The sequence below is a fragment of the Phyllostomus discolor genome, chromosome 5, assembly GCF_004126475.2.
Source record: "Phyllostomus discolor isolate MPI-MPIP mPhyDis1 chromosome 5, mPhyDis1.pri.v3, whole genome shotgun sequence".
NCBI lineage: Eukaryota > Metazoa > Chordata > Mammalia > Chiroptera > Phyllostomidae > Phyllostomus > Phyllostomus discolor.
Window position 1 is genome coordinate 4,458,973 of NC_040907.2, and position 23,303 is coordinate 4,482,275.

At 43.7% G+C, this 23,303-nt stretch overlaps 1 protein-coding gene across 6 annotated transcripts in view; it reads right to left on the reverse strand.

Annotated features, from left to right (window-relative positions):
• Positions 1 to 23,303, reverse strand: part of RERE (arginine-glutamic acid dipeptide repeats) — a 398,807-nt gene that overhangs the window by 72,010 nt on the left and 303,494 nt on the right. For all 6 annotated transcript variants that reach the window (XM_036025254.1, XM_036025256.1, XM_036025257.1 and 3 more), the window contains one exon: positions 15,369 to 15,467. In XM_036025254.1, coding sequence (XP_035881147.1) covers positions 15,369 to 15,467 — 99 coding nt within the window. The remainder of the gene's footprint in view (positions 1 to 15,368; positions 15,468 to 23,303) is intronic.

Genomic DNA, 23,303 nt, shown 5'->3' on the forward strand with positions numbered 1-23,303 from the left:
GTGACAATTCCTGTTATCTGTACCCTTCAGGGCCAGAAGGGGCCTCATCATTTAATTAACACTTTTTTTTGAGAGAGAGAGAGAGAGAGAATGAATACCAATGACTTGCCCAAGGTATAGCAGCTGATCTAAGACATAGACTCAACCAAAAACAGGTTTGCCAATGCTTTTGTTTCCAATACCAAACTTTAACTACATTACCAGCAGGTGGTTTTCTACAGAGGAGGAGTTACCTAAGAACAGAAGTGACAAGAGAGGAGGGGGAAAAAGGAAGAGCGGGGACTGAAGTTTCTTGTTTCTGAGCATACTACAAACCGGAAAACAACTGGACACAACGACAGCAGACGTTCGGAGGAAAGCCTGTGCCCCGGCGCCGGGTTTCTCCCCCTGGCTGATCTGGGCACGGCCCTGAGACCTGCGCTCAGCCCTCACGGCCTTCTCCCAGGCTGGCACGGCGCCCAGGCTGCTCGGACTACAGCAGGTGGGACTGGAGGGACCTTAGTATGGGCTAGGACAGGTAGCAGGGAGAAAGCTTCCTGTGGCCTAATAAAGGATGAAAAAGAAATGTTCTTTATAATGAGGAAATGAATCATCTACCCATCAAGCTCCTTCACATCTTTTTTTTTTTTTTTTTTTTTGCTTTAGGATCTTAGGCCTGTTGCAGAAACATATTACACTGAGGAAGCATCGATGAAAATGAAACCATAGTGACGTCTAAAGGGAACTCCACAGAGTAGTTAGAGCCCCCTTGGGCTTTAGCCACTCCCCACCCTCTCCTGGCCACAGAGGACATGCACCCAAAACCACCATGAGATTATCAGCAAAGGCTTCAACACGAACCAGACCCTTCTCTTCTCGTTCACCAATCCAGAAAGTCATGGAAAAGGTTTATAGAATTTTTGGGGCATCGGTTCTGTTATTGTGTTCCCCATAACGGAAAATGCGCAACTTCTACTTCCATGTTCACATTCCATGATAAATGCACTGACTTCCACTTCAACGACAGCCACATGATTTTACCTCCCTAGCAAAGCTCCCCTCTCTCCTTTCAGCCAAACTCAGTCAATTCTAAGCTCTCAAAAGTTTCCGAGTCCTGGAGGCATGCATCTGGTCCTGACAAGTAACAGTTTATAGGCAACTGAGACACGACCCCAAAGATCACAAGACAGGGGTTAAGTAATTCAAATTATTAGAAAAACATGTATCACACTTGATGAACTGCCTTAGATTATCAGAGGCATTATTTATCCAGACTTACTTAGAAGAAGAGAAATATGGAACGAGAAATGGCTGCTGCCCTGAGGAAGGCAGCTCTATAGCCATGCAACCCCACCCTCCTCAGCCTTTCCCTCACTCCGTGATTCTACACTTAGCTCGAAGTCCCTTTCCTATGTCTCTTTTGACAGCATTCTTGAAACATGAGAAATCTTACTCATACCCTTCTGATCCTCGGCTTGAATTGACAATTCTTAGTGCCCCTTATTCCAACCCAGCCACCAACTGGTAGCCATCCCTTTTGACCAGACATCATGAAAGCATCTAAGATAAGAAACTAGAAATGTGCTTTTATTTACTACTGCACAGCCGCCATTAAGTCCACAAAATCTCTCCCTCTTGATTGCGCCCCTCAACTCCTGTGCCATCTCTGTCCCGGTTCCCTAACCTCCGTATGCAGCCCACGGATCACGGTCAGTTACATCAACAATGTGATCAATACTATGAGACATGCCTCAGCATGCTGACCTTGTACTAAGTCCTTGCCCCAATCTTGCACTTGAATTGTGTCAAAGACACCCCAGTCCTATCACTGCCCACATTTAAAAATGTGTAACCATTCCTATTTCCCATTAAGTTAAACATCATGTTTAACAAATTAAACAATAAGGCATCCAAACCTCTCTCCTACCTTCGAGCTATTCCTTTCCTGCCTTTGTCACTGGGTCCATCCTTTTGCCCCCCGACATAATAGTTCCCCGAATCTCTTCTCACTCTGCAGTAGTATCCCCACAACTTCATCAGATCCTGGCTCTGTCATTTACCAGCCCTGAGACCCTGGCCATGCTATTAACCTCTTCAAGCCCAGTTTCCTCAACCATGAACTTTCATTGTAAACACAAAGCTTTCTATCTTTAGACCTTCGTTTCTAACAGCTACATCCACTTGCATCTTCAACAATCATCCAATTCAACATAAACATTTCCATTCTGCCCTGAAGGAAGTGCTCCCCTGATTCCGCGACTTCATTAGAGGTACCACCAGACTCCTCCCTCATGCCAAAACACAGTATCTGAATGGCATCTCTCCAGCTTGTTCCTTCCCTCCCACCTCCAATCAGCTGGACTTCTCTAGAGAGGCCATGTGATGTGTAGTAAGTTCAGAGCTGGGCTCTGGAGCCAGGAGGCTGGGCCAGAAAGCAGGATCTACGGATCACTCTGTGACCTCAGCAAAGTTTTGTCTCCTGTCCGTGACCCAGCTTCCTCATCTATAAAATATCAATAAATGAGTCAATTCTTAGAATGTCAAGTACTTAGAATTACACTTGGCACATAATAAAGGTCTTGCTTTTCACTACCTCTATCTCAGTTTCCCACAAGCCTACTTGTACATTAGAATCCAATGTCCTGGTTGTATCCCAGATGAAAAAAGTGAGAATCTCCAGGGTAAGACCCAAGGCTCAGTGTGTGTGTGTGTGTGTGTGTGTGTGTGTGTAAAGTTCCTTGTGTAATACCAGCATGCAACAAAGGTACAAAACCATAGTTTATAAACTTAGGTCTCTCAACACCTCTCACTGGAACCACAGCGCTTACCCAGTTCATGGTTCTCAGGGCCTGGCACATGGATGGCCAGGCCCCAACCCAGAGACTGTGGCTTAACTGGGCTGAAGTGCAGGCTGGGCACCGGGACATTCTAAAGTTCTCCAGGTGATTCTAATGTGTGGTCCTGCTTCAGAATCGTGGAGCCCCTTCTCCACCCACTTCGATTTGCCCATGTCACTGCCAGGTTAATCTACAATGATGGTGGCAGTCCTACCATTCTCCACATGCAAAAAATATGTAATCATTCCATATTTCCTGTTAAGTTAAACATAAACTTCTTTTCCTATGAAGAGTAGGTAGCTTTGAATCAGCTATCTTATCACTCCTCTATCTGCAGCTTCATTCAAACTTGGCAACCAGCTACAAACCACCCACCCACATTCTTTTACACCTCTGTTCTTCTGTTGACCTCTACCAACCATGCGTGGTGAAACCCTATCCTCCCTGGAAACCACACCTCCCCCTCCTCCAGCACCTCCCGATCCCCTGTCCAAGAGGAAAGAGGCACTCAGAAAGAGTTTTCGGTTGCGTGACTGCCATGTCCTCTCTAGACTGCCTGTGGCGACAACATCCAACTCAAGTGCTCATTCACACCCACTGCCAAAATCAGTCAAGGGTGCCACAACTGCCAGGCCATGACCAAGGTTACTGGTGGCTCCTGCAGATAGCTTAGCAGGTAAAGAGCAAATGCAGTTTGCTTTCCTAATGCTGGCGATCAGTTCTCTTCCTTCTGAATAAGGGAATCTAGACATTTTAAAACCTCGTTTCTAAAAAACGAAGCTGAATACAAAAAAGTCACTTGAATAACAGAAGACCACACTGACAACGGGACTGAAGACTGAACTGGAAGAAGCATCGCCACGGTTAGTGGTGGTGAAAGGGTTTCATAAGCCCCAGCAGAGCCTCACACAGAGTAGGTAGAGAAACACTGTGGCATTGAATTTCAGGTAAAAAAAACCCTTTTTCTCTCTTTCTCCCTGTATGATATTTTAAAAGGCAAATCTAAAGCTGATTATGCAAGAACACTGTTTGGTTTGCACTTTCAGAGCCCACCACCCCTTTTGTAAAGATACTCCTCCGAAGGGGAGCGTCTCCCAGACACTGTATCCTTGTGACAGTGGAACTCTCAGGGGCCTCGCACCATGTCAAACCAGTGCATGATAATCTGGTGCGATGCTGAGTGACTCCTCTGAATGTGTGGGCAACGAAACGATCCATCTGAAAGTTTGCCTAAAAGCAAGATAATCTAAATGGACCCTTAGAATGCATGACAGGGGAGGAGGGAGGGGGAGGGGAGGAGCGAGCGGAGGGGAGATGTGAGCTGATTATAAAGTCAAAGCTCTAATGAGGGAGACAAACTTCCAAGGTCAGTCTGTTCTGGGGTCAAAAACTTGGGAAGTTGACATAGAAGTTGGGCTGTCCCAAAGGATGATCTGAAAACAGTCTTCTAACTTTTGCTGTTGCTAAAAGATTAGAGAATTTCATTGCCGTGAGCTGGCCGGAAAGGGAGGAGACCAAATTTTCATCGTCCACCCCGCTCTTTAGGAACAAAAGGCTGCTGCCTGGGAACTGGACAGGCTTGGCCTGCCGAAGCTGCAAGTCCCGAGCGGTGTTCTGCTGGGAACACCGGAATGGGAACCACAGCCCAAGAGCCCAATGCCTCCTACAAGCAAAGCCATTTTATTTTTAAATGGGTTTTGGGTCTAGATCAACTGGTTCCCCAAATCTATACTTAATTCATTTTCTAAAACTTCCCTTTCAAAAATGAATAACCAAGCCTACTTAGTTCTGTTACCCTAATTAATTAGAGGCCCTAGATAGAAAAAGAAAATGATTAATTTAGGCTGCAAGTGCCTATTTGGAAAGCAGCTTATCAGCAAATGTGACGCGTCCATGGCCTTCAGGAAGGTGGTGCCTAGAGAAGATTCGGAGCTGCCAGGGGGAAAGGGACTGGAGAAAGCAACAAAGAGCGGAGCCACTGGTGACGCAGCGCCCTGCCTCCCACTCCGGGGTGGCTTACAGTAGTACTCAGAACACGCATCTCAGAAGGAAGGCCAGAAGGTTTTGTCTTATTACTGCTGATGGGAAAGATTAGGAAAATAAGTATATGATCAAAATGCACAAAGCAGCTGCAAGGGGAATTCAAGAACTCTTAGTCAAGAACATGTGAAGGTTTTCGACACGTACATACTTGTTTTCAAAGTACTTGAATGGAGATGACTCCACTAGCTTTAGATTAAACAACTGGCCAATTTTTAACCTGAGAAGTAAAAGGGTAGGGGAGGAGGGCAGCAGACCGAGACTGGTGTCAGACCCAGGTTTCCGGCCAAACATACCTGCCAAAGCAAAGCTCATCCTTCCCCTCTTCCCTCTCCTTTCTCAGACAAGAGAACTGAGATCCAAGGGGCACCTGACTTCCTCAAAGCCCCAAAGGTGGCTGCCAGTCTGAGAACTCCCATCCGGGCCTGCAGGCGCTCAGGTCAGCACTGTCCCCCCAAACCACAAGGCCTCTTCTTGCTTGTCCCCCACCGCAACCCCGCCTCGCCCCAGCAGTGAGTCCTCCCGGTGGGAGGCAGGAGAGCATGATGCATCTTCTCTCCTGGCCTGCATTTCAGGAGGGACTCTAGGCCATGCAAGGCCCTGGGCCGCAGCACCAGTGCCGCAGGGACGCCGTGCGTCCCAGGGCATTCTACTTCCAGGCCGGGGCTCTTCCTGGTGTTCGTGGACATGTAATAAAGTGATCCAGGATGACAGAGGACACACTTTTCAAAAAAGCTCTAGACACACACGTTTTTTATTAAATATGGATCGGCAGACTTTCCAGCCCTCGGGCCATATGGTGTAACATCATTCATTCTGCTCCATTCTCTTATTTTCAGGTTCATTTTTTACCTGCAATGTTCCTTGCCCCCTCCTTCTTTGTTCCTTGGTGTATTTCTTTGACAGTTCTTTTGTTTCCTATTTCTGGGATTAACAACATGGAATCTAGCTCTTGGCAATAGAAGAAAACATCCCAAAAGTGAATAGAGGAAGCACACTAGAGGTTTGGAAGAAACCTGAGAGCAAAAGTATACTGCCCACAGATCACAGTCACAAAAAAAGACCCCCCCCCACCCCCCCCCAGACACCCAACGAGCCTTAGAAAGGATCAGTAAGCAGGTCATTCTACTTCCAAAACCAGTGATGGGCTGTGTGGGAAGGCGGGTCAGTCAGAGTAGCCAGATTAATGCTGGGCTATCTACTGAGCCTTCTTCCTTCTCTCTCTCCCTCCCTCACTCTCTCATAGCAAAACATCTCAACCAGACACATCAGTAAGTTTTGAGTGATGGTGGCAAAGAAGGAGCTTCGTGGGAGGGAGGTGTCCAGAAAATAAAACCACAGACAACTGGAAAGGACTGGCTGCTTGTCGCAAGGGACGATACTGAGAAGAAAAGCACAGGGAAATGTCCAGTGGATCCTGCTGGAGCGAGCACAGGCACTGGCCTCATGCAGAGCGACGGAGAAGCTCCCCTGACTGCAACAGAGCAGGAGCTCAGGCAAGTCCGCTGACTCCACCGAAGTGGGTTGAGGGTCGGGAGGAGAAAACAGCCTCCACTAGGTTTCTCTTCCATTCAACGGGTCAAACAACAGTTTCTGATTATCACCCCTACTCCGGGCCCTGGGTTATGCAAGAAGAATTAGACTGCAGTCCCTGACTTCAAGACTTCTTAGTACAGGGTGGGAGCACCCAGACGAACCTGCCACCTCAACCCAGCAGGGCAGACGCCCACACACTTTAGCACTCAGCTCACACACTGGGTAGGCCACTTAGTGATCTTCTTTGTATCATCTTCCCTTGCTGGATGTCTGCTTTATTCACTGCTGTGTCACCAGCACATACGATGGTGTCTGGCAGGGTTCTGTGCTCTATAAATATCTGTGGGATGAGTAAATGAATACCAGCCAGTAATCTCAAGTCAGAACTGAATGAGTAACCTGGCAGAAAACAAGAAGGGTCTTCCTATCTTCATGTTCACGCAGGATGGACGAGAATGGAGGCCGGGCAGGCTTGCCATCTGCCAAGCGCCACAACCAAATGTAAGAAATGCAGAGCCAGAGGGGCAGGCCCAGGCTGAACGCCAAGCTGGTTCATTGCAAAGACTATCTTTCTCATCCATGACCACTAAACGTATTCTGCTTCCTAACACCTCAGTATTTTGCTTTGCATATGTGGAATACTCACCCATATATAGGTACTTTGGAGGAAAGTCTTAAAGCAAGTGCTATATTAAAGTAGTATCACTTAGCACACAGGGTGTTGGGGGAAGAAAAATAACAAAATAGTACTAGGAAACGGTGAAGCCAGGCTGGCACTCCAGGGCAGGCAGCAACTGGGGGCCGCCGAGGCCATTAGTACCTCTGCCTAAGAGAGTTTAGATCTAAGACAGAGTACACAGCAGAGAGGAGACAGCTTTAAATGAGTTACTTCCTTTCATTGTAGGGTTCCCACTTTTTTTTCCCCTCCTGTTTCTTTCCCCCAAGCCTGAATTCCAGTTATCAGGTTAATACAACGCTTCACCTGTGAAAGTGTAAGGCTCCGATGTCCGTATACGTGCAGTACTCAATGCATGCACATTAAAACCGACTCCAGTTCTGCTGCTTAGAAACCGCAGAAAGAGCTTTCCATCCTCTTCATTTATAAAACCACCACTTTGTCTGTGGGAGAACAAATGCAATCCCTCAAGTCCCCTTGCGTCTTGTTCTCATTTTTAAAGGAACAGAGAAAGATGATTGAGAGTAGCTGAAAGTATATGCTAGCTCCATTTTTTACACGCCCTTGAAAATAAAACAGAAAACATGGTTTTAGTAACCCACTGCTCTAGCATTTGTTAATCTTTCAAGCAGGAGATTCTCCCCAAGGCTCCTCTCCTTCAAGTGAAAATGAAAAATGTCCCATAAAAATTACTCTTTGACTTTAAAAGATTATTCTGAGCAAAAAATAATTTAGGGTATGCCTATATTCAATGTGGGTTTACTTCCCAGGTTTCTATTCTGCTCTGCATTGCCCCAAGCCCTGAGCCCTTACATGTGCACAAATATACACACATATGCACAGCCCCAAAGGTTGACACAATTTACTGTTGGCTTTAAAAAACAATATCTAAAAAATAAAAAAAATTAAAATTAAAAACGATATCTAAAATTAGGGCTATGGGAGGAGAAACTTAAACAAATATTGGCAAAGGAAAACAAAACAAAACAAAACAAGAATATTCTTGTTTAAAAAAAAAAAAGGGAGCGGCCTGGCTGCTGTAGCTCAGTGGATTGAGCATGGGTCTGCGAATCAAAAGGCTGCTGGTTTGATTCCCAGTCAGGACACATGCCTGGGCTGCAGGCCAGGTCCCCAGTAGGGGACGCACAAGAGGCAACCACACATGGATGTTTCTCTCCCTCTACTTCTCCCTCCCCCTTTCCCTCTCTCTAAAAACAAATAAAATTTTTAATTAAATAAAAAAAGAGAGAGAAAAACAGGTCTCTAACTTTTTTGGCCACAGTATAAAGAGGAAGCTTAGAATGCAGTGAAGCCATGTATGTGAAAGCAAGGTCAGGACTGAATTTGTAGACTTAACCCAGAGGCAAATTCTATTGACATGAAATGCTGAAATAAATTTTTGAAATGTCTCTCCCCTTCTAATTCTTGGCCTACCTCATTTACTAAAGGATTTAAAAATACATTTCTCTTTACAGCTTGTTATACAGTAGAATCTTTTTGCAAACTGACAAAATTGATTGCCTTACCAACTCTTCTGCACATATAATTGATTTTTAATTTGCTATCTCATTTCTGTTAGGACTTGACAATAAACTCCACTTTATCACACTACTGACTTCTTTAAACAACAGATTCAAAGGATGATGGGAGCCAATCATAGCAAAACAGTTCTATTCCATTAATACTGGAAACATTAGGCAAATTTTACCTGAATGTACATTTCCCTTTTTGTAATATTAAGGACTGGTTTTTTTTTTTAAAGATTTTATTTATTTATTTTTAGAGAGGGAATGGAGGGAGAGAGAGAGAGAGAGAGAGAGAAACATCAATGTGCAGTTGCTAGGGGTTATGGCTTGCAACCCAGGCATGTACCATGGCTGGGAATCGAACCTAAGGACTGGTTTTTATCATGGACCACAGTAATAATAACATGTAACACAAGTGAGTAATATAGGTAATAAGTCAACATTTATATTTCTCTTATTTTTCCTACTCTCATACATAAGAATTAAATTGTTATAGGAATGAATACTGATTTGGTTTAAGATCAGAGGAAGAATAATCAATAGAGAGAAAAACTACTCTGATTCATTTAAAATTACTAAAGTACCTATTACGTGTTGCCCTAAATCTGGCAGGTCTATATTTTGGGTTCCAAGTGAACTGTATAACTTTTTAGACTAAGATTTCATTAGAAAGCGAGAATATCGGTTACGATTTGATTTACATAAATTTACAATTACATAAATGATGTATGCACATGAACAGAGATCCAGAGAAAGCATGAAGCCAGAAAACTGTGAGAACTAATATTCTAACAACAGGAAAACTCACATAAATTTTACAAAAGAAGAAAATGAATGGATTCATATCAGATTACCTACTGGACTCTCCTATCATCAACATTTCCTGATGACTGACTATATGAAATGCTCGTCTGGAAATCTGACCATTCCTAAAATAAATACCATACAATTAAGCCTTCCTCTATATTGAAGCTATAAAATTTAAAACAGAACAGCAAGGTTATGGACGTCTTTAAACTCATGTGACACCACTGTAGCCGTGGGAGGCTCTCTTCTGGTCCCTAGCCCACTGCCAGCTCCCACCCCCACAGCCTCCTGCTGCTGCAGAACCTGAGCTTTGATTTTGCTGTGGATTCCATTTTCTACAGCTGCCACACAAAACAGTAAATAAAATTCATTGTATTTCTGCCCACTAAGCAGCTCTGTCTTCTGGCACATCCAGATGCCTGGCTTGAAAAGAGTGAACAACGAAAACAATGTTTTCTCCAGCAGACATTCCAAGAGGGGCACAACAAAGGCATCTGAAGACACTGCTGGGGGAGACACCCTGCGAACGAACAGCTGTGTGAATTCAGTGTAAGCAATTCCTTGACCAGCCATATGGATTCATTGGATTACAAATATTCAGAAAATTAGTTTGCGGTACCATGTCAATTTTGAAAGAAGGATTTTCATTTATATTTATGATAAACTAAGCTTTAAATTGAAGGATGGTTTAGATGCATTAAAATTCATGAATTTGAAAATCCATGTACACGACCAATTAAGGTTTACCCCACCATCGATTAACTATCTTTGTAAAATTTTCAGAGCTTATTTGTATCTATGTTGTTTACTTCGATCTGGATGTATTACATCAAAATTGGTGTAACATATTTAAAGGCAAGCACGTTTCACGATAAAAGTTACAGTAACCAAAGATAATACAGAAATATTATTGGAACACTGTATGCAACAATACCTTTCCCTTATGCAATGCCTGGGCTCTTTTTTTTTTTTAAATCCTTACCTGAGGATAAGTTTTTATTGACTTTAGAGAGAGAGGATGTGGGAGGGAGAGAGAAACATGGATCGGTTGCTTCCTGCACATGCCCCAACTGGGGATCGAACTCACAACCCAGTTATGTGCCCTGACCAGGAATCAAACCTGCAACCTTTTGGTGCACGGAGCAACGCTCCAATCAACTGAGCCACCCAGCCAGAATAACACCTGGACTTTTGCTGAAAGCTACTCACCATGAAAAAGATTTCCAAAACAAACACAGCCAAATGGGTGGGGAGCAAAGGGTGAAATGCACTGCTCAGTGGAGCACCCAATCTTACAACCTTGCAAGTCAGGCCAAACTCCACAAGGAAAGTGCAGGCCCTGAATTTTAAGAAGAATTCAATTAGTATCCCCAGTATTTCCATAATCAACAGCTGAATGCTAATTAAGAGCACGGCATCAAGCAGCAATGGAATCCCAGTGCAATAAGCAAGAACACAACAGCAGCAAATGCTACCTTCAGCTTGCATGCATAAATAAACAGAATTAATAACTATCTGAGCATGGAAGGGTGACTTAATCCGTTTCAATTACGTGCAGTTCAGCCTGGGGCCTTTGTGTTCTATTTAAATGTGTTCATCGTGTTTAATTAAAAACCTAATAATCTAGGGTTTCGGGTTTTTTAGAAAAGTTCTGATCTGTATTTTAGCCTTTCTCAAATTCTACTGCTTTGTATGGCATCCTAAAATGATAACTATTTTTAGCATAATGTAAGTGAAACTGGTTAACTGTCAATATAACTCTCACATACAGCAGCCAGCATTCACTTTGGCTCCTTCCTGGCCCACACTGTAACATTTAATAAGCTTCATGAACTGACCTAGCATTTCTTCAAAAATGCTTCTCTGATCTGACCCGGTTTATTTGGCATGGAAGACGCTGCCATGAGCTAGCTGTCGGGGTTTTCTCAGTCACTCCACTAAAGCAGAGTTCAGGAGTCACCATGCAGCCCAGGATTTGAGAGAAACTGGCACAAGTCTGCCTCATTTCAACAAGATTTAAAGTATCTTGGCCCCAAAGCAACCTCAAAAAGAAGTATCCTATCTATGCACATAATCATAGAAATTACTGAGAGAATGTGCGAAACGAAAGGCTTCCGACTGTGTGATTTTGAGGCCTAATATCTCAAGAACTAGAGATTATCTGAAAGACTGAAGAAGAGCTCAGTGATAGTATTATTAATGACTTGGCAACTTTTCCCAAAAGTAAAACTTTTAAGGTCAGCTGTATTGTGTATTTGTAAAAGTTTTTCTTTTTCATGCTGGTGCATATTACTAATTATTACAAGTTTTAAAATGCTGCATTGAGGAGAGTCTTAATTAGAGTGAACAAACTTTAAAAACAATCATCTTGGCCCCGGCTGGTATGGCTCAGTGGATTGAGCACCGGCCTGCAAACCAAAAGGTCACTGGTTGGATTCCAGGTTGGGGCACGTGCCTGGGTTGCGGGGCCAGGTCCTCAGTTGGGGCGTGTGAGAGGCAATTGATCAATGTTTCTCTCACATGATGTTTCTCCCCTTCCCCTTCTCTCTAAAAATAAATAACATATTTACAAAAATAAAAACTAAAACCAGTAATCTTGAGTGAAGAGTTGTCATGTTCCCCAATCCGCTCACAGGCAGATACATTATTCTCTCCCAAACACGATTCCCACCATGAATAAATTCTCACTCTTCATAATTTTACAAACCAGGATGGCAATGGACTCAGAAATAAAGGCCAAGGAACAAGAGCTGGTGATGATGACACAAAGCTAGCATAAGGAGCAGAGGATTAAGTGCCAATAAATGACACGAAGAGGAGCTGCAGCTCAGAGAGGGACAGTCACCATGGGGTGGGGACAAGGGTGTGAGCCCTGATCAAGCAAGGACCTGGACCAGCAAGTGGGAGATCAGCCCCTTCCCAAACAGCGGGCCTGCCAGGGCAGAAAGCACACGGGCTGCCCTTCGCAGCCAAGCTGAGGGTCACGCGTCAGGGGTTCTCCCCGTCGGCCCTTTCCCATAGCGTTCAACTTCCGTGCAAAGGAAAACATCGGTGTTGCTGTATTAGACCAAGCTCATACAGCGAAGGGAATAATTTTAAAAATAACCCAAATCTCCAAGTATAAAGAAAACTATGAGGGGAAAATAAAGAGGGAGGAAGATTCATATACTTATTTTAGTTGGGACACATGTGTATGCTTATTCCAGCGATTCCTGGATGAAAAATGTGGTAAAGCTAACAGGAGGCCACACACACAATAGGTGTTTTCTCACAGCCCAAACCAGGCTAAGGTCAGGGGTCCTGTTGGTCCGTGTGCCCTGTTGCCTAGTTCTGCCACGTGTGCAACGATCTGGCCTGCACACCTTCATCAAAAGCTTCTTTCGGTCTCTCAGAGCAGTCCCCAACCTTTCTAGCATTAGAGACCAGATTCACGGAAGATAACTTCATGGGGACTTCTGGTCTGTCAATTATTCAATCACCCTCTTTCATTCATTTTTGAGGTTTTAGAAACTAAGGCTGAATTTCATATAAGTAAGGTACCAAGTAACCCCTGGGCCCTGCAGAGCTGGATGACGGCCAAAGTATCTCAAAACTTCCACGGAAACATCGCCCTGTACTATTAGCCTGCACTTGGAATGTGCAGCACTCCAGGGTCCTGTTTCATTTTTCAAAGTGAAGCTGGGCTTTTCCCAATGTGCGAGACCCCCGCTTTCCCACCCCACTCTGCTAAGAGCCCCCAAGCAGCAGCGGTGCGGACGCAGTCCACACTGTGCCCCACATAAGCACATGCTGCAGGAAAAGGAAGCCAACTTTCTTTTAAGCAGGAAGAGCTTTCTTTTAAGCTTGGATTTTAAAATTCTGAAGGGAATAAGAGGTCAAGGGAGGAAGCAAGGGAGAGGGGAGAGGTCATGGCTAGTGAGGAGCTGGGGAGACCTGAGTGAAAAGGGAGGGACTCTCAGGGTGGAACACGAAGATGGAAGGCAGGAGAGACCAAAGGGGGAGGGAGGGAGGGAGGGAGGGAGGGAGCTCCAGAGCTGAGGGAGAGGGAGGATGGTAAGTCACTATCATGGTATGTGGGTGCTGACAATAACGTGCCGACTGGCCACATTCTACACATTCATTCCATCCCTTTTATCTCCTGATGTCTTTCTTCTACAAAGGCTTGTGAAATCTTAAATGTTTATCCATCATATCTCTTATCTTCCCAGGTAAGTAGGTCTACAGTGAAAAACAACATCAAATGACTTTTCAAAACAAGCGAGTTTAACATCTTTACTTTGGTCTTTGTCTGAACAATCACAAATGTTTAAGATGTTTCCATCTCTTTCCTAATCACGAAAGGTTTAAAAATTTTTAACTTCAAACAGCAACAGTAACTTCACATAAGCCTGATAAACTTAAGAATCCTAAGGGTCTACCACTACCCAACCTTCCAGGGTCATTTCAGTTCATTCCTGTCCCTGCTGTGTCCTAGATCTTCTCACTCCTCTCGCTCCCTCCCCCCAGCTGTCCACGAACAAACTTTTGTGCTCTCCCTTCAGTATATACCCGCCGTCTCACCACTTCCCACTGCCACTGCTGCCGCACTCCCTGGTCTGGGATCTGAACCCCGGCAACAGCCCCCAAGCCCACTGTCCACTCAACACAGTGCACCACTGGTAGACCAAGCTGCTCCTCTGCTCAGAATCTGCAGAGTGACTAGCAAGGTGCTGACCGTGGGTCCACATCTGATCTGCCCCCTGCAGGACCCCCTCCCCCACCACCCACCTCCAATGTGCTCCTACCTAGTTCTCCAACGAGCCGGTGGGCTTTCTTTCCCATTAGGCCCAGAATTCTGTTCCCCCTGATACCCAAAAGACTCACCTCCTCGAATTCCTAGGGTCTCTGCTCAAATTGCACTGACCAGGCCTTTCCCAAGCCCTTATAAAAGACAGCAAGCACCCCTTCCCAGTTTCTCCCCATCCTCCTAACCTTCCTGTTTCCCTCAGCACATGTGCCACCACTTGACATATACTGATTTACAGGTGGTCTCCCTCGTAAAACATAAGCCTTGTGAGGAGGGACTTTGTGTTCCTTTTGATATAGCTCCTGACATATAATGAGCTCTCAATAAATATTGCAGTAAAAATGAAAAAGCAGGATCGTGAAAGCACATAAAATCTAAGCATTTGTTCTTAGCATATTTTAAAATACAGATGAGAATCTTACAATCAATATGTCTCAGTGCCAGCCTTCATCTTAATATCACTCAACCCACAGGGTAAATATCAAGCAGTAACACTTGCATTTGCAAAAGCACAAGAAATCTCTAAGTCTTTCCAGCAATACCTTTCACAAGTCACAAGATGGGGATGTGGCTTCATGAGAACTGAGCCAAGCTGGGAACCCACAGGTTTGCGAATCTGTCTGCGGGTACGTTTCTATCTCCCATCTTCTTTAACGGGCCAAGACAAGAGAATGCTTATGGAAGATGCAATGCATTTCTTTGATCAAGTCTATGCTTCCTGCCGTTGACTAATGTCCTTCAGCAGGTTAGGGGTCATGCCAGGGCTCAGGATAAAAAAAAGTCACCAGCCCTACTCTATATTATGTATCAACTGGGTTTAACATGTTTGTGTTTTAAAATAGGGAGGTGTCAAACACTAACTTGCACCAAAACCAACCACCCACCCAACCAACCAACCAAAACTAACCCTTTTACCAGTAAGTATCAATTACTTCTCTCTTTCCAGGAAACCTGGGAAAATCTTGACCATTATCTATGCAACTAAGCTTACTAAAATCAAGACTTTCTCTAACTCCTGCAGCTTACAGGCTCTTTCCCTTGCCTGAAAGACGCCATGGCCAGTCTGTACACACGACTGAGTCCTTGGAAAGCGCTCCTTTCCCCGGAGGAGCAGCAGGTCACACAGCCGGAAGCGAACACCCAATGACCCAGCCCACAGGCGCACTCCCGCCTGAGCTCACCACTTCATCCTCGGTCCAGCACTTTTCGATCAGCTTGGGCACGGGCTTCTTTACCAGGCGCTGCAGAGCTTTGCCGGCATCATAACCGCTTTCATGTAGCTAAAACAACAACAATTTCAGTTAGTTAAGTGCCAGACCAAGTAACAGACGGGAAGCAAATCAATAAAGGGAAGCCCTGCATTTATTCTAATAGAAGGAGAGTTAACTGGGCACACGAACTCACAGTCGTCATAGTCGGTATGACCACTGGTTCTTATCCAACTACCCTCCTAGTTCCAGCTGTTCCAAGGGGGACATGGGTAAGGCAGAGAACATTTCGGTAATGAGTGGAACAGAATTAAGAATAACAAACATTTACTGATCAGCTGGCCTGGCACATTCTAAGCACTCATTCTTTTTCTTTTTTTTTTTTTTTAAATTTTAATTGTTGTTCAAGTACAGTTTTCTGTCTTTTACTCCCATCCCAGCCCCCCCCCCCCCCATTATGTTTCTCATCCTATAGGAAAGTATTCTCTCATTTAATCTTACGGGGTAGGAACTATCGCCAGCCCATTTTACAGATGAAGACACTAAGGCAAAGAAAGGGCAAATAAAGCCAGTAGGCGATGTAGCCAGGACTCAAATTCAGCCGACGTGATCCCTACTCTGCCCCGTTCTCCCCAAAGCAGCCTAATGACATACTATATTATGCGCTTTCCCTTCGGCATTTCTTCAGTCTTTCAACTGTAGTAATTATACTAAACAAATTTCAAAAAAATTTCAAGTATCTAAAACATCAGTTTATTTTAAAGAAACATAATTCTGTCACAGTACACTAACATTTCAGTACATATACATGACATATATACTGCTAGCTTATCTACATGTTCTAGTGAACTTTTCTCACTCCATATCCTTTCCAACCCCAGGCAGTGCCTGGCAACACTGACTGACCCCCTGTCTCTGGCAAAGGCCTTGCTGCTCGGTTCCTATGCCCCCAGAGTCTCAAGCTGCAGACAGTGGTGGGAAGCAGCAGGCAGAGAGACCCCTGTGCTCATCTACCTCCCCACACTGCGGCCAGCGCTCCAAAACCCCTGCTGGAAACCTGCCTTTCCCTCACAGAGCTGTTTCTCTGACACCAGGATCTACTCTGGCTCAGACCTGTATCTCTGATGCCTAACACAGTCCATAGTGTAAGGCGATCCAACAGAAGAAATAAATTTAATTAAGTTAATAAATGTAATTAGTGTCCCTAGCTAGCCTCAACCCAAATCTAAATCTCCATTTACTTTAATTCATTCTGCTTTATGCTGACTGAGTGCCTGTTTTGTATCAGGTGCCATACGAGACACTGGGGACACGGGTGTGAACAAAACAGGCAGAGGCATCCCTGACTTCGTGGAGTGGACATTCTGACCTTTTCAGCTGTGCTTATTTGAACAACTCACCAGCATTTGCTGTCAACACTCAGCACAAATAAGGCACACCTTATCAGTCACAGTTTTCATTTCTAGAAGACTCACAAACTAGTGGAGATGTGTTAACGAGGACACAATACATACAAGAGGACAAGGTAAGTGGGTTGTAATAACTACCACCACCAAGGTGTGGGCAAAGAGCGGTGGACTCACGAGAACAGAGGGCTCTGTGTCTCTTCTCTTTAAAGGAAGAGGCATAAGAAGGACGGACAGACTGTTTTCCTAGCAACTGCTGTAGCACCAAGGCTAAGCACACAGTGAGCCTGTGATACAAATTTGTTAAGTGAAATGAGTATCTGACACATACACAGCCAGTCTCTCTTCTAACTATGAAACTGCTACTAGAAGGGATATTGCAAATACCCATTTTCATTGCTCATTCGTCAAAATAATGTATTATAAATTACAATGTTCTAAGTATTCTCACAGTTCAGAGGACCCCAATTTATTTTAAATTCAGACTAGCCAAGGGAGTCAGGCTATGTGTTAATTATAACAGTAAGTCTTAACACAAGACAAAACTGCCACAGCGACTGATGATGGACCCTGCTTTGGTGATGGCCGAGTGTGTAGGACTAAGGGGTGCAATGAGACAAATGCTGGATATTCACTTATGTATTTTTATGACATTTAGCATTAGACTACTTTAAAAATAAAATAATATACTGTAAATACTATACTAAACAAAATACAAAAAGTACTATGACTTGCAAATACTTAAAAACTATCTAATCTAGTTTTATTTCAGAAGTATGAAACAAAAATAAAGTTAGATATTCATACTTTGCCTAATCTCCAAAACGAACATAGATATTTGCCAAATTCTATAACATAATGAGTATCTATAATAAGAGCTTAACAATATTGATTGGAACTGAATAAAAGGAAAAACTGCATATCTTTTAATTTTTAAAAAAGTATTTTAAATTAATTAATTAATTTCTCAAGGATGGAAAGGGATGGAGAGGAGAGAAACATCAATGTGTGGTTGCCTCTTGTACGCCCCCCACCAGGGACCTGGCCTGCAACCCAGGCATGTGCCCTGACTGGGAATTGAATATGTGACCTTTTGGTTCACAGGCCAGCACTCAATCCAATGAGCCACACCAGGTGGGACCCTTTTTAATTTTTTAAAAAGCACATATTTTAGTGATAATCTGAAATCAACTCAAGTTGATAAAGTAATAAATTCTTAACAAAAAGCTCATGGCAGCCCTGGCCGAGTGAGTGGTTCAGTTGGTTGGAGCATCGTCCTATGTGCCAAAGGTTGAGGGTTTGATCCCAAGTCAGGGCATGTATGGGAGGCAATTGATCTTTCACTTTTGATGTCTGTCTGTCTGTCTCTCTCTCTCATCAATAAATATATCCTCAGGTGAGGATTAAATTATAAAAAATAAAAAAGCTCATGGCAAACTAAAAACATTGACCAAAGTTAATTACAGCATATGGGGTACTTACAAGGAGAGGTGGAAAACAAAGGACTTTGGAGACAGAATATGGATTCAAATTCTAGCTCCGTTGCTTACATAGGTGCATGATCTTGGTCAGTTAATTAACCTCTTTGGGCCCTAATTTTGTCACCTTTAAAAATGAATATACAGCCATGGCTGGTGTGGCTCAGTGGACTGAGTGCCAGCCTATCAACCCAAGAGTCACTGGTTAGATTCCCAGTTGGGGCACATGCCTGGGTTGTAGGCCAGGTCCCCACTGGGGGTGGTGCATGAGAGGCAACCACACATTGATGTTTCTTTCCCTCTCTCTCTCCCACTCCCCTGGCCTCTCTCTAAAAATAATAAAATCTTTTTTAAAAATTAAAAATGTAAATAAGTAAAATAACATCTAGCTCTCAGGGCTATTGGGAGGATAACAGGAAATACATATAAATTGCTTAGGACTGTAGCTGGCACATAGCATGCTAAATGAGTGTTAGCCGTGTATTTTTGAAAGGAAAAGAAAAAATAAAGTAAGCAATCTCTACTCAATTTTCATCAATTTTCTAGATTTAGAGTAGCCTTTTCAGACATGGAAAAAGAATTGTTAAACTATAAACAAAAACTACTTATGTTTCATGGAATTACTCATGTTAATAATTTATGAAATTTGATTAGAACTGGTTCAGTACACATAAAATTTTTAACTGTTTAAATCTTACACGGCTGACAACAGGACATCACTCATAAGGACGTAAAGCCCATTCCAAAAGTAAACAAGTGATTGAAGTTAAATCAAATGTCATTACTGCCCATGACATTCCTGCCTTTTAGTGACCCAAAAAGAGTTTTAAGTGATAGCTAGAATAAGTGTTCTGAATAAGTACCTAACTCGTGTCTGTGTCTGTCTGGTTTATCAGAGAGGCTGACTCCTGCTTGCACGATGTCCTTCAGGTAAAAGTTCTAGTGAGGTGCTTGTTAGCGAAAGAGGCATTTCCCCAAACATAGCTCGGCACTCACGCTCTCTTTACACACCTGGATTCGAGGTCACACTTTCCCTCGAAAAAGCTGCTGCAGTGTCTGTGGTGACCTGAGCTTCCTTCCGGTGCTCTGTTCTCTACATACCCCCCCCCCCCCCCCCGCCCCGCTTCATTTGATCTATTGTCTGCCTGTGTTCCTATTCCTGAAAATAGTATATTCTATAACATAAATCCAATAAATATTTAGAGTGCCTACCACTCCCACCCCTACACAAAGACACATTTGAAAAGTAAAAAGGTGTGGGATTATTGACCAGTAGTAAGGAAATCTTTGCAGAACACACAAAGGCAGGGGATCAGGTCACTGTGCTGTGAGCGATCACTCAGGCCAGCGCAAAAGCTCAGTCCAGGGGCTGTTGCAGCGTGCCCTCTTCCTAGGGAACCAAAAGGAACCTTTTCTAAGCCACCTTCTTAATGTTATACACATTTATTTTCACATTCCAAGAATCCTGAGAAAATTCTAAAAATTCGTTTTTAAAGAAATACTTTATATTTTATTAAAGATATACTTTTAACATACGAAAAGTGTTATGGTCCATATGGCATCACAAGAATGAAGATTATTTTTTGAGTACTTTACTGGATATCCTTCATTCCTTCTACACATATTTACTGGGTGTTAAACTGTGCCAGATACTGTGCTAGGTCCTAGGCACAGACCCAGCTGGGAATAACACTGGTAATGAACACCGGACACACACTACTGAGGATGGTGTAATCTGTGAGAATCAGAATCTCGTGTGACACCTAACTGAACGTCACATCCAAACTCTAATCTAGGGTCCTAAAAGGCTGGGTTCTGCCTACCATTTTTGTTTGCTGTATCATGCACAAGTAAGCCCTTCTTGAAAAAGGTTTGTCTTCTAGATGACTTTGTTTCTAGATGATTTGTTATGAAGATTTTGTTTCTTCAGACTGGAGCCAGAATAATGTTTGAGGAAGAGCTAAAGCAGATAGTTCAACTGTATTCTTCATGTGTACCTCAATACCTAAGTGTACCTAAATACCAACTACCTCACATCTGTAAAAATTGTCATTAAAAACATTTCCGCCTTGACTGGTATGGCTCAGTGGGTTGGGCATCATCCTGCCAACAGGAAGGTCGCTGGTTCAATCCGCTGGTTAGGGCACAAGCCTGGCCTGCGGGCCAGGTCCCCGGATGGGGATGTGCGAGAGGCAACTGATTGATGCTTCTCTCCAACATCAGTGTTTCTCTCCCTCTCTTTCTCCCTTCCCTTCCCCTCTCTCTAAAAATAAATAAATAAAAATTTCCCTCTAACCCAGCATCTAGCTCTGAATAATTAGAATATGTTTATCTCATGAAAAACATTCTACGATTTTCAAACGTTAAACAACTGATCATAACCACACAGATACAGCTGTACAGTCAGGAGTTCAGTTCAGGCTTCCCACATTGCTAACATAACAGGACCTTTAATATGGATAAGATTTTCTACTATTTCCCTGGAGAAAATGGAGTGAAGGCAGGGTCAGGGTGGGAGGGAAGAATCCTCAAATGCCTTACAGCTTCACTTTGTAGCCTTGAAAAAGCAATTAAAAGAAGATAAAGAAGCCTGTCTGTCCATCTTGCAGCCAAGCCAGGCAGGTAAAATCCGGGATTATTTAATGTGAAGGACAGGGGCCGGAATCACTCTGCAGCCACGGGGAAAAGACCACTGCAAGAAGCAGGAACCCAGACATAGCGTCTCGACCCAATCAGCTTCTCATCTCCGCAAACTGCTGGTGGGGCGGGCACTTAGCTCACACCATCCCAGTCACCCTGCCGGCCACTGAAACAGATGTCCTTCAGCAAAAACCACTGCTTTCAAACTCATCCGCACAGAAATGCTCACAAGTGTGTGTGTGTGTGTGTGTGTGTGTGTGTGTGTCTGTCTGTCTGTCTGTCTAATCCAGCAACCAGGGAAGCAGGGACTTATCTGCTCCCTTGTAACTGAACTACAGGGCTGCTCTTCCACGCAAGTAAACTCCACCTTCCCCTAAAGTACAGGTCAAGATCTGGGGAACTGGACACTAAATGGAAATGCTTTGCCAATCCACGGGCCTTGTACCTTGCTCCATGGCACTGTCCTTGTTCTGCTGTTCTCCAGCAGTGTGCCAGCTGGTCCCTTGGGCCTGCTCCACAGAATCCTCAGGTGGTGTTCTGTTTGTGCTGGTTTGCTCACTGGGAAAGAGCTAATGGGAACTCTTCCCCCATCAGGGATCCGGCCCTGCCCTGCCACACCTATGGTACCCATGCAATCCCGTGGGCTGGGCCAGCCTCAGAGGCAGGCCACTCACATCACCTTCTCTTTGCCTTCCATTCACGCAATTAAAAGTTACTAAGCACCTCCTTCTGCCAGATACCATGTCTGCAAAGAGGGGAAGAGTGAACTCACAGAGTTGACTTGGTAGGGGATTTGGGCACTAAAACAAGAGGAGCTTCTGAGTAACAAACTCTTGGTTTGGTTCCACTGTAACAAGTGCAAGTGCTACGTTGCGTCACATAGAGCCAAAGACACTGCCATGCATAACTGGACCCATTTACCCAGTTACATGAGAAGATCTCAAGGGCTCTAGGTGCTCAGCAGCCCCTCCTACACAGACAATCCCTTCTGTAGCCTACTGAACACAGTGCAGGGCCTGAGGGTGGAGACAGACTGTTAGCTGCTTTGTCACAAACCAGCTGAGCTGAGGTTTTCATCTGTCAAATGGGCCTAATACCACCATCCCTCAGCTGTGTCAAATGACAATGGAAAACATAAACGAAGCACAACGTGACAAGAGACTCTGCAATGTCAAAGGGCTATCAACTGTACCGTGGTACCACCATGGGGAGTGATATTTAGGTACATGGCTCCTACCTAAGACCATTCAAGTGGCCAGGGATTCGACCAAGCCAACACTGCTGCTGGCTCCGCATCCTCGGTTGCTCCCTGACAGCCTCCAACCTCACTGGGATCAGCAGGAAGAAAGGATCGTGCCACCAGCAGAAAAACACATTGCTGCGTAACTGTCCAAGTTAAATCTGCTCCTCTCACTCTGCCTGACAAATCATTCCCTGCTTATTACTTTCTATAATTTAATATATATAAGTGCTTTACTGGCAAGCTTCTCGAAAGAATGAATAATACTTAATGACTGCCTACAGTTTAATTAACTCATGATTGAACTTCTCATGGACTGCTATAAACATTAAATTATATCCCTTCTCAAAGCTACCATGATGGAAATCTTGTTTCAAGCTTTAACTCTCTTGCCTTAACAATTCTGAAATTTCAGCAAATCTGTATATTGGACAGACAAGCGAGAGAATCAACTTTAATGTCTGGTTATAAAGAGTGTTATTTTATAGAGCGAGGGCTTCTTCAAGACGAGGTCTTCATTTAAATAAGACTGAAAATGTGCATATGCTCCAACACCTCGTTTATATCAGCAATCATTAAACATCTCTGGGTCGAGGGTAGTCTTATTAGCATAAACTGCGCATAACCACAAGGTTTTAAGTTTCCACTCTAGTTTCTCATCTTAGCTGCCATTTTCTGTCTGTATGATGTTGCAAATAAATTTTCCTTTCGGCATGGCTCAGCTGTCAGGCACCTCTGTTCTGTAATGAACCCATGAATTACATCTCCCTGCCCTGACATCTCTGGTCTCACACATCAAAACATTGTTCTCCAATTGTAATTTATAACTTAATTTAAATGTCTCTTTTACTGTGACCTTTTTAGATCAAATGGCATTGCATCTGGCAGTTTCTACTACACTAAAGCATCCCTTTACAATTACAGCCATTATAATAACTGTAGAAAATACCTATCTGAGTTAGACTGTATCGACACTAAATATTAAATAATTGCAGTCCATTAGGAACAATATTAGATTTCAAGTATTTTGTAAGTATACGCTATTTGTAAGAAAGTGCCAAAGTAATTTAGAAACCAAAAAAGTGGAATTTAGAAGAGATTTTAAAATTCTACATGTAGTTTTAATTATTTCAACCATTAACAT